We start from the raw sequence: 22,171 nt of genomic DNA, 5'->3' as shown, positions 1-22,171 counted from the left end.
GTCTCCCTGTGAGTCTCCCTTCCCCCCAACGCCCACAGTCCTCTGCCTCTCCATGTCACACAGACGTTCCTTTCTTTTTGTTCCTCTGCAACCTTCCCAGTCCCAGCACAGGGCAGAGGCAGCAAGAGAGGAGAAAAACAAGGGAAGCAGCTTCACCGCTTTTTTTTTTCATCCCGCGTCCAAACCAAGAACAAGAACAACCACCACCACCACCACAGCGGTAATAATGGAAGCGCTGCGGCACGGTAGCTGTGCTAGCCTGGGGAGAGAGGTAAGTGAGGGGCACAGGGGCTTCACCACCAGCCCTCGGGGAGGGATGGCAGCATTTGCGGACCGCCAAGCGGTGGCCCCGCAAGACCCTGCCCCCCGGCACTTCGCACCTGCCCAAGCCCGGAGCGAACCTGCCCCGGGGGGCACCGCGCCTCCCCCCCGGGGGGCACCTCCGAGGCAGCCCCTTTGCCCGGCGGCTCCGCGGGCAGGCTCCCGCCGCACGGGGGGGGGGCATCCAGCTGTTGCCAACAGCTGTCTGTGTGTCAGCCCCGGCAGGGCCGCGACCGAGCGCGGGGTCCGCCCCGCTGCCGTCCCCGCCCCTGCGAGGAGGAGGAGGAACCGAGAGTGCCCGACCCGGTGGCTTTTAGGGGGGGGAGGCCACTCAGTTGTTAGCGCCCAGGCCCTGCGCTTCTCTTCCAGCGGCTGCATCTGCTCGTTTCCAGCGCTACGGCCGCCAGGCTGGCTGCTGCCCGGCCTCCCCTCCTCCTTTTGCCGGTACCTACCTCAAAACCTCCGGAGGCTGCGGGGCTCCGCTCTTGAAGGAGGAGGAAGCTGGGTTTGCAAAGGCAAAAGGGAATTGCATTGTAACTGGGTGGCGGGGGGAAAGCGGGGGGGTGCGGAGAGGAGAAAAGGAAAAATTAGAAGAGAACAAAAAAAAAAAGAGCGGGGCTGACTCTGGAAGCGGGTCTCGCCGGGCAGGACCCGCACGCCCCGGCGGCCACGCGTGGGTGCAGAGCGCGGCGCGGCGCGCAGGGCCGGGCAGAAGATGCACACGACGCAGAAGGACACCACTTACACCAAGATCTTCGTCGGGGGCTTGCCCTACCACACCACCGACTCCAGCCTGCGCAAGTACTTCGAGGTCTTCGGGGACATCGAGGAGGCGGTGGTCATCACCGACCGGCAGACGGGCAAGTCCCGGGGATACGGCTTTGTAAGTGCGGGGCGGGGGGCGCGGGGGGGTGGCCGCATGGGCACCGCGGAGAAACTTCGGCGGGGACCGGGCAGCCCCGGGCTCGGGGGGGCGCGGGGTGTCGGGCACATTGGCTTTTTTCTTTTTTTTTTTTTTTTCTTTTTTTTTTTCTCTCTCCCTGCTGGTGAGTTTGGAGAGAGGCGGGGGAGGCGGCGGCGGGGGGGGGTGAATGACTGAAAAAGGAGATTGAGGGGGGAATTGCCTAATTTCTCGCAGCGCCTCCAGCGCGCCTGTTGCTCCCTGATAGGGCCGCGGCGGGGGTTTATCAGCCGGCGGCGGAGCTCGGCCCGCGTCCTCCGCCCTGCGCCGGCCGCGGCTCCCCGGCTGCCCCGCTCCCTGGCTCCCCCGCTCCCCGGCCACCCGCTCGACGGGCCGGGGCCGGGGGGGGGGGGGGCTCCTTGCCGCCCCGTCTGACCCCCAACACCGCCCGGGGGGCAACCGCGTGGCCGCCGTGGGCGAGGGGCTTCTCCTTCCCCGCGGAAAGGGGATCTAACGCGCAGCGTCGCCCGTTAAGGTCACCATGGCTGACAGAGCTGCGGCTGAAAGGGCTTGTAAGGACCCCAACCCCATCATCGACGGCAGGAAAGCCAACGTGAACCTGGCCTACCTGGGCGCCAAGCCGCGGATAATGCAGCCAGGTGAGGAAGCGGCCCTCAACGGCTTTTCTCTCCGTAGCTCAGGTTTCCGAAGAGAGTAAAACTTTAAAAAGGTTGCGCTGTCCTGCACTTTGCTGAAGTACACTCACTGTTTGGGTGTGCTGCGGTTTGGATTTTTAAATGCCACGCGTAGTTACTTTCTGGCTATTTTGTACATGTGCCTTATTTAAAAACGAAAAGCAATCGGAGATTAAATATCTGCACTTCCCCAGGAGGACTTCCACAGCTCAGATGCTTCATTGGTTATTCCTACTGCTGGGAATGTGGTGGTGCTGACCATTTACAGTATCGTTGCAGGGAAAGATTGGCCTAGGAATGAATCGCTTCCAATGTGTGCGGTCTTATTAATACAAACAGTATCTTAATGCAAACTGCTCAAACAGATGGGAGCTATTATGCAGACTTTAAAATGAAACGGCTCCTCCTAAGACCACATCTGAGCTGATCTGATGTCCTAGCCACTTCCCAAAGTGCTGCTTTGCAGCACGAGCGACAGGAGCGCAGAGTGTGTGCACGCCTGTGCTCTGAAGGAGGCTGCTCTGAATTCCCATGTGCTTTGCCCAAGGAACGCTTGTGCGAGTAATTAAGTGCCCACCAAGGAAAGAAGGGCGTTATGCTTGCACACTTGAAGGACAGAAATGAAGTTAGGATTTGACCGCCCATGCTAAGTCCTCATGAGTAGAGATGGCTCAAATTTAAGTCTGTAGAAAGTACACAAATACACTGATGAATAGAAAGTACCATATAATCCTTCAGAGACTAAAGTTGGGGACCAGAATGGAGCACAAAATAAAATGTGAATGAAAACCTGTGCTTGTTTAGAAAAAGTTGTTCTTCCAAACATCTTTAGGAAAGCGTATGCTTTACTGTTTTAAGTTTTGCATGCACATAAGTGTGTGTGGGGGGGTGTGTCTATGGATTGATACATTTTGCTATCTAATTTCTGTTTCTACAGCCTTTCAGACATCGTCACTGGATGTTGTTAGTGAAGGCTGTTACTCCCCGTTTGTGTGTGTGTGTATATATAGCATAATAAGTGGCCAAATGAACACCTGTACAGAGAATGTGATGTGTTTTTGTTGGTAGGTTTTGCCTTTGGTGTCCAGCAGCTTCATCCGGCTCTCATACAGAGGCCTTTTGGGTAAGTCTGTTCAATGGGACCTCAAACAGGGGAGGAAAAATCTTATTTTTAAGAAAGGAAATAAAAAAGTATGATCCTTGAAGGCCTCTTGCAGTAGCATCCTTAAAACTGACCAGCCATGCTGAAGTTCTCAGACTTATAAATGTATACCCGTAAATGCACTCACCTTGTCGGTCATGTTCTAAATGCCACAGCTGAGTCAAGTTGTGTGGGACGTGTCCCTTCCACCTAAGCAGTCCAGTCCCGTATGACCCTATGATAAAACAAGGAGGTATGACTTGATGCAAGATTGCTGTGCCCCATTTCTCTTTTTTCAGCTTGACTCAATGTTATTTATCTCTTTCTAATCTGACAGGGATCGTTTACAGTTAAGATAACTGATCAGAAGGATATGATGATAAGAGGTGGAATAGTTCTGTTTGGAATTAAACTCTGTAACCAGTAGACTCAAACACAAACAAGCTAAAATGGTGATTAATGATGCATGTATGTTTTTTTCATATAGTCAATAGACCTCCGTGTGCTTTTTTTTTTTTATTTATTACAGTAATGAAGTGGTGTTGATAGCTAAACTGTGTGCTTTTATTTAATTGAAAGATCTGTAGTGAAAGTTTTCTGGGGGGGTCCTTTTAATTTTGTTTTTGTTGTTGAGGAGTGACTTTGCCATGGGGAGCAAAGGGCCTTTTTTTTTTTTTCCTTGCTTTCAAGCTGTAGCCTGTGACTTTTTTAACCGTATTTTGTAGTGAGTGCTAAATTGTGTGACTTCTTGATTTTTAAGTAAATCAACGTATTGCTTGCATGTTCATAATTTTTTGGGGATGGGGGGTTGTTCTTGGGAGGGGTGTGGAGCTCCTTATTAACAATGTGCGTCCATTTGGGCTTTCTAATTTGAGATTTTTTTTTCTTCAATCTGTCTTTAATATGTAGCACATTTCTCCTTTACTTGAGTATACTATTCCTAAATAGATCTAACTCTCGCTTCTTATAAGCATATAATTAGGAGGTGAAGTCTGCTTTAAACTTTCCATACAGTGTCACTTCACTAATGCACACTGACTGAGAAACTCATTGCAAAATAATGCATTTTGCTAATTAATGAGTAAGCTAACAATAAAGTAGGGAAAATGCGTCACAAATGTATTTTGTTTATTTGACTAGAACAGCTTTAGAATATTGTACCTATCTGTTATTAAGCAACAATAGCTTCTCAGTAGTTTGATTTGTCAAAACGGTAGGAAACAGTTCCTGTCCTCAAAACTGTAGGAATAAGTTTTCCTAGAAACTTTACGTACTTTTAAAAGAGTGTTGATTCTTCTGAGACATGTGGGGAGGTTGTGGAAAACTTTTTGTCTTTTTTTTTTTTTCTTCTTATGATTATCCACTACTGTATTTTGTTCGACTTCTTTGAAGTGTGAGGAGACGACAGTGTATATGCAGTGATCAGTTTATGATGCCTGCGCTAAGGTAGGCAGGAGGCGGAGCGCGTTGTCTCTGGAGCTGCTAAAGCACTCGTTGCAAAGAGGAAGCAGTGGATTGCACGGGGATCAGTGGTGGAGAGACTGACTATTTGCTGAGCACAACAGAAAAGGAGAACCTGTGGCAATCCCTTGCTTAAAGGACTGTGCAAATGCAGGGCTCTTTCTTGCTTTCCTTACCCAGAGCCAACAACTCATCAAGTGAATCGTGTTTAGGTCAGGGAAATTCTTCCAGCAGGCCGAATAAAGATTTATTTCTAATGCAGTGTACATAAATCTGAAGAAAAGGACTGTTGGTCACAGGTCATGTATATATGAAATTGGTCATTTATAATCCTTGGCTTTTGCCTTTCTTTTACTATGTGGATACAAAGGAGATTACTAATACTGTTTCCTCCTCAAAATTTCCAATGACCTGTACCTTTTCTAAAGAATGTAGTTCAGATTAATAAGAACATTCATTAGGATGAAGGAACATCTTCATTCACTATATTCCTTGACAGTAAGAGGGGTTGTTTAGTGCTTACTTGAATCTACTTTTATTGAAGAGTTCACTCTGGGAGGATGTTACACGGATTGCACTGAAATATATGGTCACCTTAAAGCCTTTCTTCCTCCTGTGCAGTTGCACTTTTAAAAGTACACTTTACTAATATGCTGTTTAAAATGGGTCACAGTGGTGAGTCACTATCAATACTCTGCTAATCCATACACGAAAGCTCCAAATGTTTTGTGGATTGTTTTGGTTTTTTTCCTACCAGAGTGCAAATCAGTGAGGTGCTGCCATATTCTGGTATGGTCAGCAGTGTTTTGATATGGTTCTTCACCTATCAAACAAGAAACTGAAAACAATTGGATTATGTTACATTACTTTTACTGAGAAGATGCAGAAGTACAATATTCTGAATTAAGTACGACATTATTTTGGTGGAGGGAGCCAGAAACTAGATTAGCTTCAATGCATGAAGCATTTAAAATGCTGGGAATTTTTCTTTATTCAGTGCTGCAGAGACCAATTCATCCACCAAATAACATTTCTCCCTGCTCTTTACATTCAGCATCTATCTTGGTGTGTTTCGTAGAAAGCTGTTTGATCACAGGACTGGTTATCTATACGGCTCAGTTTTCAGGATTGTTTATTAAAATACCATCTCTGAACTCAGTAGGAATTTATGAAGGGGGAAGATTACTTTGCCTCCTAAGATAGCTTTTCTCATTTTGCTTATGTAATTTTTACTTTAACATTGGGGGGAAAATATGGGGTTATACAGAGGTATTGGTCTAGGATATGACTTGTTCTGTTGGAGAGATTTTTTCCCCATTATTTTCTGTCTAAAACTTGCACTTCCATCAAAATGAGAACATTCCTACCATTTTTAATAAGACCAGAGTTAAATCCAAAGTTATTAAGTTCATTATGAATTGGTTAGCTGATACTACCAGCTTGGTATTATCTTCCAAGAGATAGGCAACTCTGCCTTTCTTAAAAGAGAAGGAAAAGCCCTCTCCTGAGTTTATGATCAAAAGACCTGTATAATACTAGACTACGGATAATCTGGAAAGAGGGTATGAAGCCGGAACAGTCAGAAGTTAACCTGCAGAATGCTACATATTCTCTTAATGGTATCAGGCACAAATTTAAAAGGAAGCATATTAAGGGTCTTGTATGTCTTGATGTTTACGTAGCCTATTTCTGCTATAAGGCAAGCTGTGCATTGGTGAAAAACTACTCTTTATGCTTACAAAACCAGATGATACAATGCAAGGGCCAAAGCAAAACATTTCGTTCAAAGTTAAAGATCTACTTTCCCAAGAATTTAATGTTGAGAGTTAATGATGTGCTACTACTGCTGAATTTCTATATGCCACAGCTCTCTGCATCAGTCTAGAAAGTCCTTTCTTTCCTTTGAAACAATTAGCCTTCACTTTATTATTGCTTATAGGATTATTTTTGAAGTCTTAGTTAAACACAAATCCTCTGTTATATAAACAGTAAAGGGTCTTAAGGCACATGGCAGGAGTGTATGTCATTCAATTTTGAATATCCGAAAGCTGCATTTACTGCTAAAGTCAAATGTGGCTTCCCTTTTCCTTTATTGCAAAAGTGTAAAACAGTAAACATACGTTCCAAAATAAAAACTACTGCCAGGAAAGAAAGTTTAAACCATGTATAATCTTCACACTCTTACTCTCAAAAGGAAAGCTTTTATTTAAAATTAAGGATACTAAAGACATCCAGCATAACTGGGAATTGCTTTTTCAGCTTTTGACCTGGCAGAGCATTAAAAGCAGTTGGGTTCTGAATGGCTGAGATCTAGATGTGCTGGCCTCTGCAGTAGGTAGAAATTTACTTTGGCCATATAAAGCCATTTTACTTGACTCAAAACAGTTGTAGCATGACAGATGATCAAAAATAGCCCCACTGCAGCTTATGCTGTCAATCATGATGTGTGAAATGGCATGGTGGTGAGGAGCCTGCACAGGGTTTATGTTTATTGTAGGGTAAGATGTGGCAAACAGATAATGTTTCATAACTTCACCACCTGTTAGTTTCTTGGCTTAAATAAAACAAGTCACAAGAGTTTAAGTGGGAGCACATGTATCTTTCTGTCTTGCTCAAGGATACGGCCGAGTGTCCTAATGTCTTCAGAAAATCTTACTAACATCAGTTCAAGTCAACACAAGCAGCTAGATAAGCTTGTTTACTGTCTCTTCTGTTAGAATTACTCTTTCATAAATGCTGTATGTAAAGATTCCGTTGATGTGGTGTTAAAGGGACTCAATGATGCAGAAGAGGCTCTCTATGATTTCAAAATTGATTTTAGACCTCTTAATACTTAAAAAATGCGGTATTATATTTATTAGGATTGTACTTGATTGGTGACCAGTACAAAATGCTTGTTTATGCTCATCCATTTTGTATGGAGAGCTCAGGTAATGATGTGTATTTAAATGCACAGAGCCAGCTTAAGTATGCTTCAAATGCACTTCTGGCTAATCACTTCATAAATTAGGTGAGTGTTAAAAACCCAACTTACTTTTGTTTTATGTTTTCTTTCCCTTCCCAATCCCTATTTGTCACTTTTTTTTTTTTTTTCATTTCTCCCTTCACACAGTAGAAAATTAATTTCATTGACATGTTGGGTTTTTATGATTGTGGTGTTCATGTCTTAAACACGGCAACTGAACATTTCTCTCTGCTAATATTCCTATTCAATCAACTGAGCTCTTTTTTTCTTAAAAAGAAAACTAGGCTGTTCTAAAGCCTGACTATCACTTATTTTAAACTATGTTTTGCTATGAATCTAGTTGACAGTGTCCCTTCTGATTGAAATGTTTCCTTGTTGACCACTTAAGTAAATCTTGAAGCTATTTTAAAAATGAAACCAACCAAAAAACCCCTTTCCATTAAATCTTGAATTTGGAGAAAAGAGGACAGTTTTTACCGTTGCAATTTGCATCTGTGCTTACAGTGCGCTAAAAGGTTGGTGCAGTCTTTAGAGCTGTCTGTAAAGGTAAAGTTCAGTATGAAATAGTAGTAAATCTGCACAAGCAGTTTTTTATGGATTTCTAAAGATTTGCTGCCTGGAAAGAAGTTGCATATATGAAGGACTTCTCTGTGGAAATCCAGATGCAAGACAGGGTTATGAATGTAAAATGAGAATTATATATGAGCATATTATTTTTTAAAATCATATTATATGATAAAATACAACTATGAGATGAACTTGTACATACAGTTGTGTGCTAAGACAATGATGTGGCCAGTTTTCAAAACTGAAGGGCTAAGTAAACAAGCCAAGGAATCAAGTTTTGAGACTTGGAGAAGATGGGAAAGTGTGTATTGATCTGTTCAGAATGGTTATTTCTTAAGCTGTAAATTTGTTTTTTTACTTTTGTTAAGCACCAGATCTATTTAGACTTAATCCTATGCCCACCTCCCAAAAACTCTATGCTGTATGTCTTGCATAGAAATAAACAAGCTGGCACAAAACAGGACATCAGTGGCCTGATAATCAAACAGGTTTGACCCTTGTGTCCTTATGAACTTTTATAAAAGTGTGATGCACATGTACTTAGGAGTCACTGTTATGGATTTTAATAGCATCTATGTAGCTTCCCCTCAATGGCCTCTTGTGACGGAGTGAGCTGCACTATCGTTCGTTTGGAAAGTGTGATTCTTGCTGTGTTTACCACACTTGTGAACTTTATTTAAACTCCTTTGTCGCCTGTGTTGGTTTTTTTTCTTATTTTTAATAAGGGTGACTGAGGTTGCAGAGAAATTAATGTGTGCTGAGTCTGCATAGCAACTTAAGTAGGGTTGCCACAATACACTCTTTCTCCCTCCCCTGCCCTGAGAAGACTTTTCATAAAGTCAGGGTTCGACCATTTTGTTGCCTTATTGGCTATTGTCAAACTCCTTTAATAGTGATGCTGTCAAACTGCTCAGTTACTAATAATAAAAGTATTGCAGGAAATAATTTTACTAAGAGTTGAGTAGTTAAGTGAGAAGCAGGGTAATAAAAATGACTTACAGGTGTTTTGAAAAACAAATACTGCAATTTTCCAGATGGAATAACCAAGCTTACTCCTTTAGAGTTGTCTTAAAACTGACATCAGTAACCCTGGTCCTTCTAAAGATTTTAATAGCATTAGACATAATATCCTCAAGCAAAATTAAACACTCCTATTTAATTCAGCTATATTGCTGTGCTTTGGAGCGATGCATCTCTTCGGGCCAGTGAACTGATAATTGGTCCATTGAGTCTAGTTATTGTGGCAACCCTATGCACATAACAACAACTAAATTGAGTTTGTTTTAGTTCGGAGTATGGATATGACGCTTAGGCGCTGACTCGCGTTCCAACTCTAACTCCCTCTCCCATCTTTCAACAGGATACCTGCTCACTATGTCTATCCACAGGCTTTTGTGCAGCCCGGAGTGGTAATCCCCCACGTTCAGCCCGCAGCAGCCGCTGCTTCCACTACGCCCTACATCGATTACACCGGAGCTGCGTACGCCCAGTACTCGGCTGCCGCAGCCGCCTATGAGCAGTACCCGTACGCCGCCTCGCCGGCCGCTGCTGCCGGGTACGTGGCGGCGGGGGGCTACGGCTACGCCGTGCAGCAGCCCATCACCGCAGCAGCACCTGGGACGGCCGCCGCAGCCGCTGCCGCATTTGGCCAGTACCAGCCCCAACAGCTGCAGACAGACCGTATGCAATAGCAGATGGACTCCTGAAGGAAGCTCTTTCTTTCTCTTCCTCTTTTCAGCCTTCCAGTATAAGTAGTTAATCAGAGACAATTGATATTAACTAAGGAGCTTTAAGGAAAGCGATGCTATTGCGAAACTAAAGATTTTTATTCCACTGTCTTCATACAGTATGCATCCAAATCATGTTGTTAGATGGGAGGGGTAGTGCGGCATGTCTAGTTTCAAGTATCAAGCCAGAAGAAAATGGGAAAAAAAATACTGTACTGTCATGAAAGAGTGGCAGGAGTAGCAATGGGACTTCATATTTTCAAACAAACAGACGAACCAAAAAAAGCAAAGGTGTACGTTTTACAGTATCAGGGAAGCAAAACTGCCTTTTATAAGTAAGAAAATGATATTTGAAAAGTTTGAACCAGGGAAAAAACTGAGTCAGCAATATGTAATCTTTATCCATTTTAAGAGGAAACGAGCTTAAAGCACTGATTGTCCTTTCTAGCTTTCAGAAGTTGTCTTCGTGAGATAGTACCTTCTCACTGTCTCACTAACGGGCATCGAACAACCCAAGGAAGATGGCCGGCTAGTAAGATGGCGGACAGGCACCAAAGTTATTTTCTTCTCTGTCCTCTGGATGAGTGGAACTATGGAGCAAGTGATGTGGAAGTAAGGGGTGCAACAGCTGTAGAGACAATCAATAACACAGACAGTTCTGGACAGAACACATCACTCGTGCTCATGTGATGAGCTTGTCACATCCTAATCCCTCGCCCCATCCTGTTTCACTTTTGGGAAACTTTAACTGCTGGTGTCAGCTATTCTGATTCTAAAATAGGATCAGCCCTTTACTACAACAGCCTTCTCTTTCTATTTATTGCATCTATTCGTAACTTGTGAATAAAGGCAGGAAGAAGCTTAATGAATTAAAACCTTTAAGAACTGTTTTAAGGGAATTTTCTTTTCTGAAACCATTTGTACAATTTTAATATCTATTTCAGGATTATTTAAAATATTTATTAGCAAACATACAGTACACGAGGCGACTTTTGTTACCAAGACTGCTGTTCTTGAAGGGTTAATGGTATGTGATTTATACTGTGCCTTAATTGTTATGCTATTTAAAAAGAAATATTTATTTTGAAAGTTTTACTATGCTGCGCTCTAAAGAAAGCAACTTTAGATGTGACACTGTAAAATTATGTATTCATCTCATGGCATAAATTATTTAGTAGGCTTAGATGTAGCATATTAAATATTAACCTAATTAACTAAGGATGTTGACTTGGATTTATTTAAATTCAGTATGTGCACTGTATGAGGGTACTCTTAAATTAACACTTTTTTAGGTTTTTACATAAAATATTGCTAGTTCATTCTTTTTCCCTCTACTAGTTTTTCATGTAGACCTCTCAAATACATTAGTGCCGTTTTCTCACTCATCTGTATGTAGACTGACTATTTTTCCCTTTGCTAGAAAATGCTGCTTTACATTGTCCTGTGAAACTACAATACTTGCAATTTTTATTCTTGACCGAAATGGAATTTGATATTTTACACTGTATTGGATTTTTTTATACTTGAACAATTTCATACAAGGGAAGACAGGATAGCATTTTTATGGACTTTATCCAATGTCACTGGATTTATTTTAAGTATTCTGAATACTAGCCAGTGTTACAATGTAGACATGACTCTTCTGTGCATATTATTTATTCAGTATGTATATTGCCTTATAACATTTCAGATCTCTTAATCTATTCACTCGTATTAAAACAATAAAAAAATGTCGCATCTTGTCTAGTGTTGTTTTTCCTCAAATCATCTTAGATCTTGTTTAGTTACAACTAGGGGGGCAACCTTTTATGTAATTTTCCTGATCTGTGGGGTGAATAGCAGCATATGCACTGACTTTAAATACTTTAAATACTGATACAAACTGTATTAAATGGAGGAAATTCTACAGAGAAGATGGAGAAGATCCATCCTGGGAGTTATCATAAAATAATTTAGAGTGGAAGGAACTTTGGGAGGTACCAGGTTGCTTATGGCTTTGTCCAGTCAAGTCTTAAAATCCTCCATGTGGACACTGCACAACCCCTCTGGATAATCTATTCCACTACCTAATTATCCCCGTAGTGTCATTTTATTTCCTTCTATCTATCCAGAGCTTCCTCCGTTTATAACCTTTGGCTCCCATTCTTTGGCAGAGAGCCCAGCCCTATCTTCTCGGTAACCTCCTCCTAGAAACTGGGAAGTTGCTGTTCTCTTCCGCAGGCTGAACAAACCCCAGCGCCTCAGCCTCTCCTCACAAGTCTCATGCTTCAACCCCCAGCCATCCTGCTGGCCCACCAGTGGAGTCATACAAGTTTATCAACAGCTTTCATGTACTGGGAGAGTCGAGACTGGACCCACTCTGCCAGCTGTAGTCTAATGAGTGCTGAGTAAAAGGAAATCATTTCCTTCATCTGCCATTTGTGCTCCTGTTGATATGGTCTGATGCATTTTCACTGCTGCCAGAGTTTGCCAGTGGCAAACTCAGCCTACCCCAAGACTCCCATGCCCTTTTCAGCAGAGCTGCTACCAAGCCAGTCATGCCCTGGCCTATGCAGGGGGTTAGTCCATCTGAGATAAAGGAGTCTCTATTTGTCCTCGCTGAATTTCATGTCTGAATGGCAGGCCTGATCTCAAGCATATTGACTATATGGATGGTTGAGTCACCATCCCTGGAGGTATGTGTAGACGTGATGCTTAGGGACATGGTTTAGTGGTGGACTTGGCAGTGTTGGGTTAATGGTTGGACGTGATGATCCTAAGGGTTTTTTCTGACCTAAATGATTCTATGATTCTATAACTACACCTTCCATTTAGTATCATCGGTCTTCAGACCTGATAGTACTGCATCCTGTCTCTTCCTCTAGGTCACTGATAAAGATATCCGACAGGACAGACGCCCAAGGAACTCCATTGTAACCATCCTCCAGACAGAGCATGAGCCCATTTGACCAATGATCCAGTCAGTTCTTTGCCTATCTAGACTAGACCACCTGATAGTGGATACGAGGATTCTGTGGGAGACTACATGGAAAGGCTTGCTAAACTCAAGGTAGACGATACCTGCTTTCCCCTCATCCACAGATGAAGTCATCTCATCACAGGAGGCAATTAGGTTGGTCTGGCATCATTTACCCTTGTAAATCCATACTGGCTATTCCCAAGCACCACCTTCTCCTTCATGTACCCAGAAATTACTTCCAAGATGGCTCACTCTATGATTGTTCTGTAGTTCCCTAGATTGTCCTTCTTGCCCTTTCCGAAGATGGGTGCATGATCTGCCTTTCTCCAGTCATGGAAGACCTCCCCAGTCTCCATGACCTTTCAGTGATGATAGTGAGCAGCCTCACAATGACAACAGCCAACTCTCTTAGTACCCTTGGGTGCAGCCCATCTGGTCCCATGGATTTATGTGGATTGAGATTCCTCAAGAGGTCCCTGAATCAATCCCCTTCCACACCTGGAAGTTTCTTTTGTCCTTGAACCTTTCCTATAAGTACAAAGTATTGTTATTAAAAACCTAAAGGCCAGGGCACCTTTTTGCATATAGTACTTGAACCAGGAAGCATTAAAGTAGCTGCTCAGATCCAGTTGATGATAGATTTGTAATCTTTAGGGATATTCAACATTTCAGTATCAGTCCAAGCCACTAATGACCAAAAGCAGATGCCTGATGCCTGAAAGAAGCCTATGAGGAATGCATGACAGTCTTGGCCAATTCTTTGGGGAATGGGGAGATGTTCATATAATCTTCATATTGAAATTCATTACTGCAGCTGTCACTCTTACAGTGACTTCAGCAGAAGCACAGGCTTGACTGCAGAGCTTGAGCTGTTCTTTCATTCACAAAGTGGTCTGTTTCATCTGCAAAAGAGGTCAGAAATGAAACTGAAGTGATAGAAAAGACTTTTCCTGGTCTTGGGGTCAGACTTCATTTCACCATGGAGGATTATGAGACTCAGTTGTCCAGAACTGGTACGCTCACTAACATCCTGGGCTGATGCTGTCATGTTCTGTTCTTAACGAGTGCTTATAGCCTGGTTGCTGAGACGTGATGCTGATCTGCCTTTGCAATCTGACCTTAAGATCTGCGACCTTGCAGAGTGCAATGTAGTGTTCTTTCTGCTAAGAAGCATGTAAACAACCAGCAGGGAGGTGAGTAAGAAACAGTTAATAAATGCCATTTTCTACTCTCTTCTCCCATTTCTCTGCCCCCAAGAGGGCCTGCCTACAGGACATGGTATCAAGTAAAAATGAAATACAGAAGTCCCTCTGAGTGGAAGACAGGGAATACAGATGGCTTGGGAAACCGTGTGGCACAGTAACCTATTACTTGATATAGGATGAAGAAAGCATCTTTGTTCTACATATATAGACCCCTGTCAATGTCCTGGGACCTCCCCCTGCCTCCTTCTGGAGGTGACAGACACCCCAGGCTGGAGGGGAATGCTTGCTGTCCTGGAGGGGGACTGCATTGTGGTAAGCCACAAAAGGAACAGAATAAAAGTTTATGATTCAGTTCATAAAGGTCAATTGCATGCTGACTCTATAACTTGACAGATTAAATAACCTCAGCAAAAATGTAAATGTGCAAGTTCCACCAGCAAACTTAGCTTTGGGCATATAACATGAACCCTAACTCTCATTTTTGCTAAATGAGTAGCTGAATGTAAAATATACCTCAATAACACCTTACATACTTGAAACACAAATATTACCAGGAGCAAAATAAAATAACAAAGAAATAGCAGCACTTAATTGTGAAATATGTGAATAGTCAGCAGAAATGTTAGCATTTTACTTGAGAGATGGCAAATATGTAAGCAGCAAGAAATTGCACAAAATACAATTTCCAGTTGTGTTTCCAAAACCTTCAAAAGAGATTTTACACTGGAAAGGGAACAGTGCTGAGTTCCTTGCAGAGGGAGGAAAGGAGGGGGAAGTTGAAACTAGGAACGCCATCGTTAAGGAATACGTAGATCAAAAAAGGTGTAATGCCTTGAAAGGTTACACTGATAAATTGGCTGCTAGAATTGTAATTTTTCCTAATACTCCTATTTTCCTGTTAACTAGTGAACATGACTTGGCATTACTACAGTTCATTGTATCTAATTTTTATTGGATTTTTCAAACATGGGAAAGGACTATATTAGGATTAAAACATGATGCAACCATTCAAAGCACCTCTTCATCTTGTTCACCAGATGCTGAGCCATTTCAAACTGAGCAATTCTCTAGTTATGGTCAAAGCTTGGTGAGAAAAAACATTCTATTCTGAACCTATGTTTCAGTTTTAAACAGCTTGCAGATATGATTTGAATAGTCTTCAATTTCAATTTATTTTCCAGGTTTTTGGTGTAAATAAGCATGTAAGCAGTGTATTCAGATTGCAAAGTATGTAATTTTTATTTTGTGCTTTCCTGTGTGCTTGAACTTCAAACAATTAGGTTATACTTCCTCAAACTAGCACTAAACCAGCCTCTGGGCAAAGTGTGACTGTAAAAAGCTCAGGCCCATAGGAAATTTTTTATGAAAAATTTATGAGCAGTAAAAACTGAGTAATATGATGGAAGTTGGCCTTGTAACTATCACCAAAATATACAATGATGTTAACGGGATAGAGCAGGAAGAATGGGATAACGCAAGAAAAGGAAAACCAGCCTTACACTACATATTACAGCCTATTGACTAGCAAGACTATATTACAAGATGCATGCTAGAAGTTTACATCCAGCTGTTCTTTGTATATTCCTGAAAACAATGGGGAAATGCTCTTTTAAGCCAGTTTACTACATTCATTCGACCGTATTATCAGGCATAAGGATCCCAAGGAACATATTCATTATATTGTTATATACTACATTTAGCAAAACCAAGAAAACACCTTATAGTAGCAGCAACTTAAGATTTTTAAGGACTTTGACAATAGCATGGTTATATGTGAATTTACAAAAGGCTTACCATGACCAATGATTGGGCTCTGGGGGTTTGTTCACAGATTCTTTTTTACCTCCAAAGCCCAGTATAAAATGATAAGAAAAACCAAGCTTGACCTAGTGTCAAAGAGTAAGGAGAAAACTAGAGCTATGACTGCATTCAAACATGCAGATGTGCACACAGAGCAATTATCAGCTTTTCTCAATGTAAAGAAAATGAGCTCTGGAACATTTCCCAGTTCTATGTGCCAGCTTTGCTGAGATAAGCCACGAATTTGTGCTAGCTTATGCAATCATTATTTTTTACATAACCAGCCTGTGATTAGGGAGGAACCCACCAAAGCCTGTTTCATCACCAAGCATCTAAAAGTCATAAGATACAGATACCCAAATTAATTGGTGCAAGGTCTCAGATATATATATACTCTTTAGCTCAGTACCCTCGTGTTAATCTTTCGACCAGACTTCACAGGTGTTCCTGCTGCTTCTCCTCCCCTCTCTAGATGTGGCTATTGCAGTTGCTATGCTCCCCACTTCTGTACAGGGCAGCACTCTTGCAAGTGCCCGCTCACTTCCTACTTATCTTGGTAAAATGTTTCCGTTACATTAAGAAAAACCCACGGTCTTTCACCTCAAACTTTATGAAATCTGGAAAAATCTTTACGAAAGAGCTCTTCCTATCCACAACTCACCTTTTTCTGAATTTGACAATTCCATTTGAACCAGAGCAAAAAATGTCAAAATACCAAAACAGACAGAGGTAAATCATAAGGAAAGCTCAGAGAATCCACTATCTGTCATTCATCTGTTAAAAGAGTTTTGTCACTGCACTTGCAAAGGACATAAATCAATCTTTACCACACATTTGAAGAACAGGACATGTTTTTATCCAGCACTGCAGATAAGGGATTTTGCCACTTATGAAAAACTTTTATTGTTGGGGTTTTTTTTGTCCAGATTTGTAGTGATGACAAAAATAAGCTAAAGCTTAAAACACTGCAGTAAACAAAATGCCCTCTCAGAAAAAAAAACCAAGTAATTTTTTAAACATTTTGTTTTGATAATTTAAGAAAATATTTTAAAAAATCATTAATTGTTTAAAAACAAAATATCCCTGCCGTTAGAAAGTACCAGAATAGAATGTTCTGATTTTTTCCTGACAAGAACCACTGCAATTGAAGGGTTTTCAATAGAAACATATCAGTGTATTTTCCAGCTGCTTCAAAGGGAGGACTGCTTACTCGCTCAAGGCTGTGGATGCCATACTGTTGCCAAAAATTAGGATTTGCTGGCTATTTGTTCAAACTGCTGGAATTCATCTCCTAATTTGTTCACTAGTAATATTTCTGAATGAAGACAGAAATAATGAAAGTCTAGAGGTAAAGTTTGTTTTCACTGAGGACAGCTGGACAATTTGGGAATGTTTTATGCAGACAAATAAACATGGGCGAGAGGAACAACCCAAGCATAACCAAGTTGAAGCACAAGTTTTTTTGCAAGGTATGTCAAAAGCTTTTTTAAGGTATGGTCAGTCTCAATTATAATGTAGTTTCTTCATCACACTAGCAACAAAACACCTAAAAGTGGGCTGCTGTCTTTGTCCAGTATGCTCTCTTCTTAGCCTTGGAAGATGGTAAGTAGCACATTAGTGCAATAAGGAATGTCCACAGTTTCTTTTTCAATATACAGTTATGGAGTAGTGCACATTCCTTGGCATTATGAACACTATTTAAGGAAAATGTTGTCTTCATAAACCAAGTCTTAGGTATCACAGTATGCAAGTTTATGCATTATTCCTTCCTGATTTTCATCAGTATTGGCTTTTTTCCATCAGTGAACTACTTCATCAAGTAAACTCTTTTCTCATTTTCTGTAAAGTGCATCCTTTCACTAATCTAAGTGAAATTTTTATATTGTTTTTCATGTAAGAGAGAGTACAAAGATCTCCAGGCTTTATTCTGCAAATGTCACCAGTTCCACTTAAACGACTGTATCTTGAAACTGGTTTTCCTCTGACCTTATCAAGAACAGCAATTTTCCTGTCTACTCTAACAACACCTGGGATCTTGCCAAAAGAAATCAGAATCTAACGTAAAGCTCCAAGAGCAGCGGCTGAGTGTGAAAACAGAAGTGTGTCCATCAGCCTTCAGAGGGCTTGCGTTAGAAGGGAGCTGTGGCTGCAGTAGCTCAGCTGAGTGAGCGCCTGAGGAGGACACAACACAGTTGACAGGTTTTCTTGTGTGAATGCATTGGTTTAGCTTAATAAAGGCTAGCCAAAGGGCTAAAAAGCAGCACTGTAGTGTCTTTCTGGGGAAGAAAGTCCTGGCGCCCACTGGAACTTCAAAGAATGAAGCTGGCTTCAAAGATCTTGTATCTTGTCTTCAATATAATGCAAACCATATGGAGTGCCTTGGCCTGATCCTGACAGTGGCAGTGGTGCTTGCCAGCAGTTCTCTAAGAATACAGGTTGTGAGAGATACGGACAATGAGTGGAGGACCCTCAAGGAATCTGGCTTTCCTAAACTCAGGGAATGGCAGTATTAGGGAGAAGCAGGCACTGACTCTATCTTCTATTGCATTTAAGATACGGTTTATTTGAAATGTGACTGCACTGTGTTAATGGTATTTTTGTTTCAGCGGGACAGCTTGGTTGCTAACTGCCACAGCCACACAATCAAGATGAGCTTGATACCCAGGGAGTGGAGCCAGAGTCCAGACTGAAAACAGAAGACCTGCATGAATATACCCTGAGAGAACTGCTGTAGGCCAGACAGGTTTGCTCTAAGGAGTGAGAAGTACAGTCTGCTTGGTAGTAATGAAAGTGCTATTATTTGCAAACATCAAAAGATTTTCATGGATTCTTGACATCTACTGTGGTATTTAATGTGCTTATGAGGATGGTACAATCGTTTGGAGAAAACTAAGATCAGATCTTCCAGCTCTTAACTGGCTGAGAACAAGGATAGTTATGGCCCATTTGGTGTCTCCTGAGGACAAAGTCATAAATATACCAATCTGAAAACAAATTTTTTCTCAGAAATCTAGGCAGGTTTCCTGTAAAGTCTCAGGTTCCGTCCATCATACAGGTAAAAGATTTAATGATACTGACTTCTAATTCCTAATTAAGCAAGGATCTCAAGAAAAGAACTATTTTACTGCACTGTTCACAGATCCTGGTTTTTAGATTACCTGTGTTTGCAAGACCATTTGGCTACCCCAGAGAACAACTCACTTGTTGAGCAGAGCAAGCTGTATGTAAACCCTCCAAACAGCACTTTGCTCTATTGGGCATTGACTTGCTCTGAAATCTGTAGTATAGAACACACTCCAACACCACCTGTGTGTTTAGTGGAAGGATAATTCTGCTGTTCAAAGTGATGTGCTAGAAAGAAAAAAAAGAGTTAAGTATATATTCATGTTTATGATGAACTTTGAGTCCTCTTCTGATAATGACTTGGTGTAGAGGAGAGGAGGGGAAGAAGAAATACTAAAGTGTTCCTCAGTTTATTCTCCAGAGTCTGAAAAAAATTATTAGTGGTGAAATCTCTCATGCCGTTCTCGTTCTTGAGAAGTGGTAGAAAGCACTCCACCTTGGGATTTTTTTTGAGAAAAAATATGTAGTGAGATCACTCAAAGAGCAGCACATGGGGGAACCATGCCAACTGTGAAATCAAAGTATTGCACTCCATTTAAATGGAGCCACCTAGGTGCATCTCTAGTTAGCAGATTTCTTAGCAGCTTGTCTGGATTTACAGGTTCATGGTCCTGCTGTAGGAGGTCCTGCAAAGTCGGTCTCTCCACCATTGCCTCATTTTAATTAAAAATATAACTGACCAAACCGTTCTTCCTTCTGCAACTGAAATCCTCCTTCCTTCTTCAGGTCTACGGTTACATGAACCTGGACAGCTTTCCTGGGGGGGGAATTCTCCTAAGTCACAAGGTGGTGCAAAGCCACTGGCAAAGACCTTCTTAACCTTCAGGCTGGAAAGCAGGACATGTAGAAGGCAGAGTTATTTCAACTATCAAAGGCAATACAGTACAGTACCTCCTCCATTATTTCTCAAATCCTCTATCTCACTTCTTTTTAGATAAGTGCACCTGCACTCATTTCTCATAAACTCATTTTTTTAAAAAAACAGAGGCCATCTATATTTATACCATAATGTAGAATAATAAATTACCTAGTCTGCTTCTAATCATGGAGAAAATGAGGAAGGGGAGCTGAGATTTCTTATTCCAAGAGAGAAATTTACTTAAGCATAAAAAGTGCAACACTAGTTCTTATATGTAAAATTTCTTGTAAGTTTATGCTTTTGGTTAATTGTTCCTGTTGGAAATATAATTTCAAGGGCTTCCAAAACAAAAGCTTTTCATTTAAAATATACAGTCAAAGGCTTTCAGGTGTCTGAAAAGTTAATTTAAATGCTTTCTTTAAAAACCATTAATTTGCACTTCTCAATCAGTCTAAGTATTTTTCCCTATGCCAGGTATGCGCAACTTTCCCTGGCAAATGTTCTAGCTCCCTCTGTCTCATTTGGTATTTTATCAGATTGGACTGTAATTTTTTTTACCTAATCCTATTATTTTCTTTATTTAAAATATTTAGTATAAGCTACGTGAGCTACATTTCACCAATAATGAGTGGTAATCATTCAGATGTCTTTCATAAAATGCTCAATCTATTTTAATCTACATTTTTATGCCCTCTCCCCCTTTTAATTTGCTCTATTATTTGATTATTCTGTGAGTCTACTCTCATGCCCTCCAAAACTGCTGCTGCTGCTCTTCCTGAACATAACAGTGTAGGTCAGGCAGCATGAAAGCTATCAAAAATTTGGTGCCTGATTAGGGTTTTGTTGTTGTTGAAAAATAATTATTGACTACCTCCATCCTCTCTTTCACTTTCTTTGCATCCTTCTCTCTGCCTGCTATTTTTTCTTCTCTCAGGCTTCAAGCTGAGCCTACCCTCTAACATTTTCTAGTTCATTGGAGGTCATTAGCAAACAGCTTCAGAGAAGCTAACAGCATGTTTGCTCTTTTCATGTTGCTGTATTTCAGTTTTTGATGGGACAGAATCTATTAAGATCTTCTCCTGTACTCTTCTTTTCACATAAACTCTTTGTTCCTTATGATCTATGGAGGAAAAAAAAAAAAAGTACACACATACTGTCTCTTGCTTTCACAGCTGAAAAACAGTAGAGCTACAATTTCAAAGGTAAAGAACATACTACTGTATACAGATATTGGCAGATGTCTTTACATCACTGATGCACTCACCCTGACTAGATTCAAATATGTGATCAGATGCAAATAAATTATAAGCTGTATATATAATAAAATAGATGCAAAACCACAGGTGCAGTTGTAACGCATAAAGCCTTGAAAACCTGCCCCACTGCGCATTTTTATAGTTTACTTTCCAAAGTTACCACATTCTTATTACAAGCTTGTTCTAGACCCTGCCAAATTCTAGAGACTGTCCATGAGACCCTTCAAGCTTGCCAACTCCTCCAGCTAGCCCTCTGGAATACAAAGCCCTCTAAATCTTACAGCTCCTACCCAGAATGAGATTTGGAACTATTAAAATCAACTGCTATGAGCGCATTTTCTTCACAGAGAATGGTATTCCACCAAGGGGTTTTCATGTTCAAATGATAAGCAGGGAAAGTCTTGATAAGGTCAGGAAATAGAAAAACCAACAGTTAAAATACTGGTTTAAGAAACTATTAACAAGTGAACAGCATTGTTCAGAGATACCTGTTTTCTGTGGAGGAAACAAACAAAGCCCAAAAGATCAAGAGGAGAAGGAAGCAGCAAAAAAGGACTTTTGCAGATCTGCAGAAAGAGGTCATTTGTGAAAACAAGAGAAACTTATGAAAGCAGAGAGAGGGAAAAAAAATTAATTTACTCATTCAATAGTGTTAGCAGAATTTGCATATCCAACCCTGTTTCAGAGGCTTTGAAATTTTGTTTTTCTCCAGCTGTTTTTCTTATCATTTTGGCATGTTTTCTCATCACACACAGCCACTTAGCTCTCAGACACTCTCACTAACAGACTGTTGGCACCTTTCAGCTGCTCTCAGGCCTTCCCTTTTAAATCTCCCAGCTGCCTCTCTTACCCCTTGTAACATGACTGGCCTACCAGCTTGTGTATTTTTTTAAATCGTTTCCAGCTGCCACATTTGGTGCTCTAGATACTTTCCATTCTTTCGCCCAGAATATGGTATTTTGGAGTGTTTCTGTGGACTGATGGGATGACAGCAGATTTCCAAAGCTTCTTTCTGCCCTAATAGGAATCTCATCCAAGTCCTCTCAAGATTTTCATGCACCAAACTGAAAAGTTCTTTTGGCTATTGGCGAATGCTGGGAAGCTGAGAGGAGGAAAGCATGGTGCCAAATCATCAAGGTGGTAAAAATACAATGATCCATGATCAGATGATCAAATCTCATCTCTTGCTGT

General features: G+C 41.4%; 1 protein-coding gene across 3 annotated transcripts; it reads left to right on the top strand.

Moving 5' to 3' along the window:
* Window positions 1-651: 651 nt before the first annotated feature.
* RBM24 (RNA binding motif protein 24) lies at window positions 652-10,996 on the top strand. Of its 3 annotated transcripts, XM_074828717.1 has the most exons (5): window positions 901-1,204; window positions 1,758-1,881; window positions 2,986-3,040; window positions 8,488-8,539; window positions 9,412-9,707. In XM_074828717.1, exons 1-5 carry the CDS (start codon window positions 1,037-1,039, stop codon window positions 9,565-9,567), a joined length of 555 nt encoding a protein of 184 aa, XP_074684818.1. In that variant the 5' UTR covers window positions 901-1,036; the 3' UTR covers window positions 9,568-9,707. The 3 variants fall into 3 exon arrangements, with proteins under 3 accessions (XP_074684828.1, XP_074684818.1, XP_074684810.1); XM_074828727.1 differs by lacking the exon at window positions 8,488-8,539 and having other exon boundaries at window positions 652-1,181; window positions 9,412-10,996; XM_074828709.1 differs by lacking the exon at window positions 8,488-8,539 and having other exon boundaries at window positions 9,412-10,996.
* The last annotated feature ends 11,175 nt before the right edge of the window (window positions 10,997-22,171 follow it).

The sequence above is a fragment of the Strix aluco genome, chromosome 1 (assembly GCF_031877795.1).
Source record: "Strix aluco isolate bStrAlu1 chromosome 1, bStrAlu1.hap1, whole genome shotgun sequence".
Classification (NCBI taxonomy): Eukaryota; Metazoa; Chordata; class Aves; order Strigiformes; family Strigidae; genus Strix; species Strix aluco.
The sequence above is the reverse complement of the archived record's forward strand: the minus strand, read 5'-3'. Positions and strand labels throughout refer to the sequence as shown.

Bases quoted from the DNA above. Each gene is read 5' to 3' on its own strand.
- RBM24 (XM_074828709.1), top strand. From the start codon at position 1,037: ATGCACACGACGCAGAAGGACACCACTTACACCAAGATCTTCGTCGGG. The intron at 1,205-1,757 runs GTAAGTGCGGGG...TCGCCCGTTAAG, and splicing joins AGTCCCGGGGATACGGCTTT to GTCACCATGGCTGACAGAGC. The intron at 1,882-2,985 runs GTGAGGAAGCGG...TTTTGTTGGTAG, and splicing joins GCCGCGGATAATGCAGCCAG to GTTTTGCCTTTGGTGTCCAG.